General features: G+C 38.8%; 1 protein-coding gene across 3 annotated transcripts in view; it reads left to right on the top strand.

Moving 5' to 3' along the window:
* Positions 1 to 6,522, top strand: part of LTV1 (LTV1 ribosome biogenesis factor) — a 151,245-nt gene extending 144,723 nt beyond the window's left edge. For all 3 annotated transcript variants that reach the window (XM_089102504.1, XM_089102503.1, XM_089102505.1), the window contains exon 9: positions 6,392 to 6,522. In XM_089102504.1, coding sequence (XP_088958630.1) covers positions 6,392 to 6,502 — 111 coding nt within the window. In that variant the 3' untranslated portion in view covers positions 6,503 to 6,522. The remainder of the gene's footprint in view (positions 1 to 6,391) is intronic.
* Positions 6,523 to 9,882: the final 3,360 nt, after the last annotated feature.

Consider the following 9,882-nt stretch of genomic DNA (forward strand, 5'->3'; position numbering starts at 1 on the left):
GACTCATTATATATTCATGCCTACAAATATTATGCTACTACGGGGAGGCAACCCATAATAGATAAATTAGCTAGGAAAACTGCATAACTGCATATGGAGATCTTTTTCGTTTAAAATTAAATTTCCCGATTTCCCCTGATATTTTTAGATATGTAGGGTTGTGCAAGTTTCTGCTTAACCAATTCAAAAAATCAGATTCCTTTTTTTATTGTCCTTGGTACTTTTAAGAAGGGAGGGGGGCCTCAATTAGTGATACAGAAAGTATTAGCGAGTGGGAGAGAGATTGGTAGAATATTTTAAGAACTTGTTAAACTCTGATAAAATGATAGGCAGTGAGATAGAAAATAATCAAAAGTGTCTTGATAATTCAGACATAAGGAAAATTTGGTTAGTAAGGAGCACAGTTTATAGAATTATCCAGTAAGTTTATCGCAGATCATTTCTGGCCTTCATTCTCAGTGTGAACAAAAAGCTCCTCCCACTTATTTCTGCATTAGCGGGTTAGTCTGTTTCCGTCAATCAATGAGAAATGGTTACAAAGTGCATTATTCGTAATAGCGGGTTTCCACTTATTTCCGATTATTTCTATTATAACTGTAAGTTTCGCGTCCAAGAGGGTTGCAAAGTGCATTATTCGTAATAGCGGGTTTCCACTTATTTCCAATTATTTCTATTATAACTGTAAGTTTCGCGTCCAAGAGAAATCTGACTTGTCTACCCGTGAAAAGATCTAATGCCGCTTATGTTTATATCTGCAAAAACGTACTCTGGAGCACTCGCACCTTGGTCCGGGTTTTTATAATGGGTGAGATAGGGAATGATCATACTGCTAATTCTATAAACTGTGGTAAGGAGTTAGAGATGATGCTGAAAGAAAAACAGTAAAGCCTCAGGGACTAATGGTATGATAAGTTAGTTTGCAGAATTTGATGTTGTGTTTTGATAAGATTATGAAAAATATGAATATTATATTTGATTAGACTCCTTAATAAGAAAGATTATAAGATAAAATTTGGTAATTGAGAAGTTGCCTTGATTTCAATGGGAAGTAAATTATTTAATAAAATGATGCTTTTTAGACCAAGAGGTACTGTGGAATGAGCTCTAAGGGAAGAATAGTGTGGTTTCAGCAAAGGGTGAGATTGAATCGACCCAATTCTTACGCTTTTGTTAATGATCGATAAGTACTTGAACCACCAGACCCCTTTAGTCCCGAGCTTTATGGATTGTCAGTAGATATTTCGTTCAGCTGTTACAGAGGTTTCGGTGAATGCTCTATCCTCGTATGGTATTAAATGAAAAAAAAACGTGTTTTCAACTTCAAATAGGGAGCAATATTAGAATTTAAAACAAACATTGCCCCTCCTCAATACCTTGCTCTTCATGCTAAAGTTGTTTAGTACGAAAAAAAATATTCTAATTAAACAGCCTTTGTGTTTCAGGAGCCGTTCTTAAAGAATCGGGATAAAAAGTCAAATTTAGCGTAAAGGACGAGGTATTGAGGAGGGGGCAATCTCTATTGTATCGAATGAATTTCTGTTCGTTTTAAGTTTTAATTTTGCTCCTTACTTTCAGTTCCAAAACTTGTAATTTCTGATCCCTTATCAAATAATGCCAGGTAATCCGTCTTCCCCTCCATTGAATATAACCCCACGGAAAAACGGAAAATTAATCTATGGAAAGTTCCTCTCACGTTAAATACTGCCCCCCCAGGACGATTTGCCCGGACAATTCCATCCTAACTGAAAATTACCCCTGAAAAATTTCATGAGGACGATTCCGCCTGAAAAATTCTCCTTAGCATACTTTCATTTGAAATTACTTCAAATTCTGATTTTGTTTTAAAATCACGTTTGAAATCCTCCCTCCGGTGAAATTTTTTCCGGACCCCCCCCCCCCCTGTGGAAAGTTGCTCCCGTGGAGAATTCCGACACGGATAATTTTTTCTATGAAAAATACCCCCCCCCCCCCCATGGAAAATTCCTACGGAAAATTGAGTCGTCAAAAGAGAAAATAAGATAAATAAAAAGAATTTTGTATAGAAATTCTGGCAAATTCTCCCAGTGTAAAATTTCCCCTGGAAAGTTTTCCCCGTGGTGAATCTTCTCCAGCAGAAAATTCTCCCTCCCCGTCAAAAATGTCTGTATACCTCCCAATAGCAAATATTACACATTAACGGGAAATTTTATGACATAAAGGCCTTTCCCCAGGGGCTGTGGGGGGTCATGCTATCCTGAAAAGCGTATTTATTGGAGCTTTCAGCTATGTTGAACAAAATGGCTATCTCACAATTTTGATCAGGCGACTTTAGGGAAAAGTAAGACTTAGGTGAAGTAAGAAGGGTGCTAGACCCGGCTAGTTGCTCTCCAATCTTTTCGGTTACTTAAAAAGGGCCCTAGAACTTTTAATTTTCGTTCAAATGAGCCCTATCCCAATACTCTAGGACCATTGGATGGATACGATTAACCCTTGAAAAAGACAAAAAACAAACGCATCCGTCATCTTTCTTCTGGTGAAAAATACAAAGTTCCACTTTTTTGCAGATGGAAGCTTGAAACTTCTACAGTAGGGTTCTCTGATACACTGAATCTGATGGTGCAATTTTGATCAAGATTCCCTGAATTTTGGGGGTGTTTCTCCCATCTTTCGAAAATCAGCCAAATTTTCTCAGGCTCGTAGCTTTTGGTGGCTAAACTTAATGAATCTTATATATTTAGAATCAGCATAAAAGGCCAACTCTTTTGATGTATCTATTGTTATCAAAATTCCTTTTCTTTAGTCTTGGTTACTGTTGAGCCGAGTCACTCCTTACTTACAGGATATAAGAACGTCAAAGTGATTAGGGCTATGTGCTAAGATAATGTTGTGGTGACTAAAGTACGAAGTGAGGTCAGTAGCTAGATCGATATGGAATCATTAGTATGACTATGTCTTATATCTGTTTATATGGGTTATTTTCGTGGAGTAACCACAGCAGAGACAATGGGAGAAAATGATTTTAAATGGGAGGGAAGAGTCTCCTTAACTCAGTCTATGCAGGTGATATATGTGTCGGAGGCATAATTAAAGCAAAAACGAATGAATTCTGAACATTCAGAAAATTCAGGGTTCGGCAACGAGCTTGGAGATAACTGTTAAGACGAATATGTAACTTGATGTTGGAATAAATGTTTATCAAGAGGGGATGCTCAGTAACGTGAAGATGACCGCGTAGATTGCTCTATTTACGTCAGTACCATTTTTTGTACGGTTCGTGGAATCAAAGAAGATGTCAAAAGCTGAATAGGAAAGGGTTAGGATACCCTTTTGCGTTTGAAAACAGTTTAGATGTATAGGAAATCGTTTCAAAATTTAGATTATGCTGCTAATGACAGTGGTTGAGTAGCGACTTTAAATGTGCGTGCTCCAAAAAGTTGAGGAAGCTAATCTAGATGTTTTATAGAGGAATTGTCAAATGATTGTTTTAGGTATTCGTTTGAATAACCCTATACCAAACAACCGGCTGTACGAAAAAGTTGCTCCCACCTCGTTTTCTAGGGATATAATACAGGAAAGGTTAAGATGGTTAAGTCATCTTTTACTAATGAAAGATGATAAGCAGCCAAAAGTTTTGCTTTTTGGTATTCGATTTGCTGCTAGACAAACAGTACGACACCTGCCCGAATTAATTAGGATGGATTTAAAGGAAGGTCGGGAAAAAGGATTTGAAAGAAATAGGAGCTTTATGGAAGAAGCGGGATATAGAATGAAACTTTGAATAGAATTGAATAAAATAGCAGCGTACACATCTATGTTGGCCTTTTTCGGTATGGTGCTGCCGGCAGTTGTCTATAATGATGGTAGTAGACAACGAAAAAGGAAAAGCAAAAAAATTGAAGCATACCAAAGAACTGACCCGTATATTATGGCAAAAACGGAAACAAACATAAATCGTACTAATAATAAAAAAAAAGTTCTTGTATGTGATTATTGGGATTAATAACAGGTAAAAGAAACTTTTTTCAAACCGGTCCAATATGCTCTCAAATTGCAAGAGGTGAGGGAATGTAAAAAAGGTAAATAATCAAAATTTAATTAAAAATCACCTTATATAGGTTGATCGAATTCATGAAAAAACATTAAATGGACACAAAAATACTCGAGTAAATTTAAGATGTGCCAACTGCTTCATGTTCCCAACCACCCGTAATTAGTAATTATTCATGCATTATCTGCATGTTTTGCTTGTAAAGACATAGATAACGTGCTCAAGTAGTAACGCAATAATTAGGCCCTGCGTTCTGGCTTTGGATGGCAAGTCCCTTCTCGAAATATTTAGAGGAAGGTGAAAATAGCACTTCGACGAAAGTGACCAATACCTGGCGCTTGTTCATAGTACTCACACTTGACATCGATCTTTGATGGATAAATTGTATGATCTGCAGCTAAGGACCAAACACAAAATCAGACGTGCGAAAATTAACGGAAAAGAGTGTTCACTGCAGATGAAGTTCTTACCTGGCTAGGGATGACTTTCTATCTATGAAAGAAAAATAAAATGAGCTTCCTTTGCATACTCGACGAAAGCTTGTTTGAAAAAGGTATCGAAGTTACTCATGCAGATACCGACGTGGATGTAAATATTATCAAAATGGTTATTGAGAAGCTTAATGCTCTTTTTACTATTCTATTTTGTGATGATATTAACTTACTCGTTCTTTTACTGTTTCATGCCAATTCAAACGAGATGTTATGCCTAACAAATGCAAAACAAAGTGGAAGTAACGTTGTGTGGAATATAGATGTAATGAAAACCAGCATGGAAATAGAGCTTTACGATTCCATAATTCTCTTTTATGCGCTTCTTGGCTCTGATACTACTTTCATTTTCCAGGATGTTTAAAAAGTAAAGGCTACAATCATTTTTAAGGGGGGATAAAAGGTTTTGAAGAGGAGATAATTAGCGCTAGTGAATGGGCTTTATTGCTAATCTATGGACATAACTGTGATGAAGACCTCAACTCAGATTGCTTCTAGTAATATCTAAAAGAAGGTCTCAACATCCTGGGATGATTGCATCCTTGAGATTTGATCACCTCCCTCTCAACGTGTATCTGCAAAGTAGCACGCGTTATGCATGTACTGTCGGGGCTAAAACTGTGGTAAGAATAGTAGTCTCGACAGTCTTCAGTGGGGATCGTAGTTGCAAAGAAGTAGTCTTGGTTTCTACGATGGCTTATCTATTCCTTGCTCCATTCCAGCTTTAAAATTCATCAACGTGTAAGCCAAACAGCTGTAACTTAGAGAGATGCTCATGTAACAAGTCGGGCCTTGATTCCCCTGTAGCTTGTGAATCGTCCTGTTGGTCTCCTGCCTGAATTACGTTGAAATTGAAGGCGATTGCTGCCTTTAATACCATTGATTTTCTAAATGTTTTGTTTCCTTTTAAGTTTAACAGTGTGAATATTATGGAGACCAAAGTTATCTAGTTTATCTCCCAATCGTTACAGTAATCGACCTTACCATTGCATTAAATGACTTTTACTATATATTTCTCAAATCTTGAACTTCTTTTTTTAGCTGTTTTTCATCGATTAATCTGTTGCGGTTCTTACCTTAGATCCACTCGTTTAACATTGAAATGACTTTTCTCGAGGGGGTCTAAATCAGGGGTTTTAAGGGGGGAGATCTTGTTTTACTCGAGAAAGTATATGCCGATGTGGGGTTAATTTTAGAAAAAGTATTGAATTTGTTTTCGATAATATTGCAGTTTTGGGACTTTTTATGTTATCGTGCTGATGTTTTCGAGGTAACTTTAAGCTTTCCTGTCTTCACTTCCAGAATTTATATTGTATTCTTCTATATTAGTAATAATTCAGAAAATCAACACACAAAAAGGTTGAATTTATCTATATCAATATGATCGAATAAACTCTGACAGTATTAATATCAACTTAAGAAGTTAGCTTATTTTCTTCTCTGTCTTAATCACGTCACTCGTATATTTCTAAGTTTTATAAAACCAGTGCGGTCCAAAAAATTGCTTTCTGTCATTTCATTTGTCTGTTTTCTGGGCAATTCAGTTTTCGTATTCTGCTAGCCGTTCTGTTTAATAGTAGCACAAGGAGCTATAAAAAGGTTGTTCAAAAGACAAAATCATCTATCGTCTAATAATAATAAATCATGTTTGAAACAAGGTATGTACAAAACGTTCAAGTTGTGCGGATTTAAAAAAAAAAAATTGGTGCCCGATAAAATTTAATTTTTATGTTTGGAAAAAATTTCAGATATGAGAAATGGCTTAGCTAGTTATTAAATTTTTGTAATTTGTAAATTTTGTAACTTTGTAAATTCTGTAAATTTTTGTAACATGTAAATTTGTTTTCTTTATTAAGTTCTCTTTCTTATTCAGGAGAGGAGGATGGAAAAGAAGGCAAATACAATAGCGTTTAAGGAAGAAAAGAAGAAGCGGGAGAAAATTTTACGCAACACAAAAGTTAGCTCTGGCTTAAAAATCGTTTGATTATATTTCGTTTCTACCGATTTGTTTGAACGTCTGTCTTTAGAAAAAGATGGCGCTGAATTTTATTGCTAAATTCGTTACTACAGAAACATTCAATACTAAGCCTTATGTTTGCGGTCTATAGTAGCACTAAGGACCTCTCTATTTATCCATCATAAAAAGAAGAGAAACAAAACGTAATGTAATGTATTGTATTGTAATGTATATTTTCAAATGTGAGGAAAGTTGTACATACTAGAGAAAAAAGCTTGGAAGAAGTATAAGAAGATTAATAATCAATCAGCCAGTATAGAGACTTTCACGGCATATCTGCTACTGAACCGAAAGACTCAATACAACTATGCGTAATTCTCCCAAGTCCTAATAATCAGTTTCTACATACCTGTTCTAAAAATTTACCGTCGAACGTTTACATTCGGCCTCTAAACATATTTTGATCAGAGACCTATGGGCTTGATAACTTTTCAGTCCATGATTCCTGAAATAAACGACTCAGTAAATAGCTCCACATCTAACTAAATTGTTCCAGTAGGTCCAGCAAAATATTTCAAAACTGAAGGGTTTTACATAATATTCCAACTTACAACAAAGGTAGTAAATGATTATCGAGATAACTGTAGAACTAGTAGTGAAGTAAAAATTGTAGATAGTCCATAGGAAGGTGTTATAGGGGATGCCGTGACTGCACACATTGAGAATTAAGCAGTTTCTTTCATGTTGTACAACGTGGATGAGAGAAGACGGTTGTTGGATTCTTTTCTAAAGTGAAGCTCTTAACTTTCTTCAGTATTTCTGAATTTATGCACATTATATAAATTTTGCCTATTGTACTTATTGAGTCACCTTCTCAGTAGGGGCCCTCCCCAGGCCACTCAGCGCGTCCCCATATGGCGGATAGGGGAACGTCCTACAGATATGTAGGGTACCTCCATAAAGGGAGGCGCGGACCAAAGGGGGACCTAGTCCCTGTGGATCCATAATTGAAACTGGGGTAACCTTTCCCGGGGGTCATAAATACACGCGGAAGAGGAAGGAGGCCCCTCTGACGTATACTGATCAAGGTCTATGGGTGTGTGGACACGTTCCGTCAGCTGCGAACCTTCTTCAAACGACGAGTTAAATTATATGGTACTGCAGGATACCATCCTGGGAGGATCCTGTCCAGGAGGACAACTGCAAAATAGGGCGGAAGATCCAGACTGGGACAACGGCCTCTGCAAGTTGACGGAGAGGAGTGGCTTGCCGCCGTCAATGAATCAGCCAAGAAACCATATCTTTTCAAATATGAAAAAAGGCTCAAAAGATCAAACTAGAAGTGCTACCGTGTCTTGGGAAACAGACGACCCTTGTGATTTGATGCTCACAAGGAATGAGAATAATGATGAATTTGCTACTGCGTACGGCGAATCTGACGACCATCATAGGTCTAGGACAACTCCCAAACGGGATGAGAGTTTAATATTGGCGAAAAACACTTTCCATATTGGTACACTAAATACCCGGACTTTAGCTAAACCTGGCAGAATGGATCTGGTGTTGAACGAGATTGATAGATACAAGTGGGATATAGTCGGTATATCGGAGATACACCTTCCTCGAATCGGAGAAGAAAATATCCTTGAAACCACTTTCCTACTGTCGGGACGTCGTGATGGTGTCCATCAGCAGGGTGTCGGCTTCATCCTCTCTCCGGCCGCCAAAAAGTCACTAATGACCTTCACTCCTGTATCGGAAAGAATAGCGACCATCCACCTGAAAGGGCCCATCAAAAATCTCTGTCGTCCAGATATATGCCCCGGATTCAGCCCGTAGTGAAGAGGAGTGTGACCAATTCTTCTTTCAGCTACAAAGCGTCACTGACCAGATCCCCAAAAATGATATACTTATCGTGTTGGGTGACTTTAATGCGATAGTTGGCAGTTGCCATGCTGGTCGAGAAGATGTCATGGACCCACACGGACATGTCCGTCTTAATGCAAGGGGAGAACGGCTTATTGACTTCTGCAGGGAGAATGAACTCTACATCACCAATACCGCTTTTAAGCACAAGTACCGCCGAAAGGTAACATGGAGATCCCCTGATGGAATTCACTGAAAATATGACCGACTACGTCCTGATATCCAAACGTTGGAAGTCATCTGTAATGGACACTGTCTCACCACCTGGTGGAGATTTTGACTCGGACCACACACTCCTGACGTCCAAAATCAAGTTGAGGTTAAAACACCTCCCAAAAACCACCAAACTCCGAAGATTCCAAACGGAACTCCTCCGAGACCCCACCAAAAAAGCCACGTATAACTCTGGCCTGTCTACAAAATTCCGTGACATCCTGAGTAAATCCGATCCACTCGCAACTCCCGAAGAGATTGATTGCTAGACTGAACATGCCACCTCTGTAATCCTCGAGACTGCAAGCGACATCCTTGGTAGAAAAGCCAAAGTTGAAAAGCCTTGGATCACTGAGGAAATATTTTGATTATGCGACCAGAAACGCCTACATAACAACAAATCTGACCGAAGCAGCAGAGACACCTACAAACATCTCAAACGGAAAGTTGAGCGTGAAATGAGGAAGGCATTTCGCAGGCATATCGCCGAAAAGTGCAAGGACTGTGAAACCCAGTTCAAGAAAGGCAACAGCCACAAGCTCTTCAAAACAGTCAGCGAGCTATCCTCCATAAAAGATCCCTAAACTTCCGTAATCCTAGACGAACAGAGGAACGACATCAATGATGCCAAGATGAAGCTCGAACGATGGAAGGAATACTTTGAGGAGAAACTGAACCCTGAAGTAATGACCGACCCAAATGTCCTAAACTCCTTCCCAATAATAGATCGAGACCCACCTCCGATTAGAAGTGAGACCAAAGCAGCTGTAGAATCCCTAAAGTGAGGCAAAGCTCCGGGGCCAGACGGTGTCACTGCTGAACTGATAAATGTTGGTTCAGAAGACGTTGTCGACCTATACCACAGTCTTATATCAGCCACCTGGTCTACTGGGCATGTCCCGCAGCAGTGGTGCAAGGCAGCAATAGTCCCAATACACAAAAAAGGCTCGAAGAAAGATTGTGACAACTACCGGCCCATCAGCCTCACAAGCCATCAAACCAGAATCCTGACTAGGATCCTGCTCTGCAGAATTCAAGCAATCACCGCCTCTGTTTTTGGCGAGTATCAATTGGGCTTTCGATCGGGACGATCAACTATTGACCAAATCTTTACTGTGACTCAGCTTATGGAACGGTTCACTGAGTTTCACAGAGACCTCTATCAGCTCTTTAATGACTTCCGACAGGCCTTTGACCTAATATGGAGGAAAGGCTTGTGGCATATTCTAAGACACTACGGTGTCCCAGATGAAATAGTCAGAATTACT

This window comes from Artemia sp. Qi Xiang Cuo, chromosome 16, assembly GCF_049724085.1.
Source record: "Artemia sp. Qi Xiang Cuo chromosome 16, ASM4972408v1, whole genome shotgun sequence".
Classification (NCBI taxonomy): Eukaryota; Metazoa; Arthropoda; class Branchiopoda; order Anostraca; family Artemiidae; genus Artemia; species Artemia sp. Qi Xiang Cuo.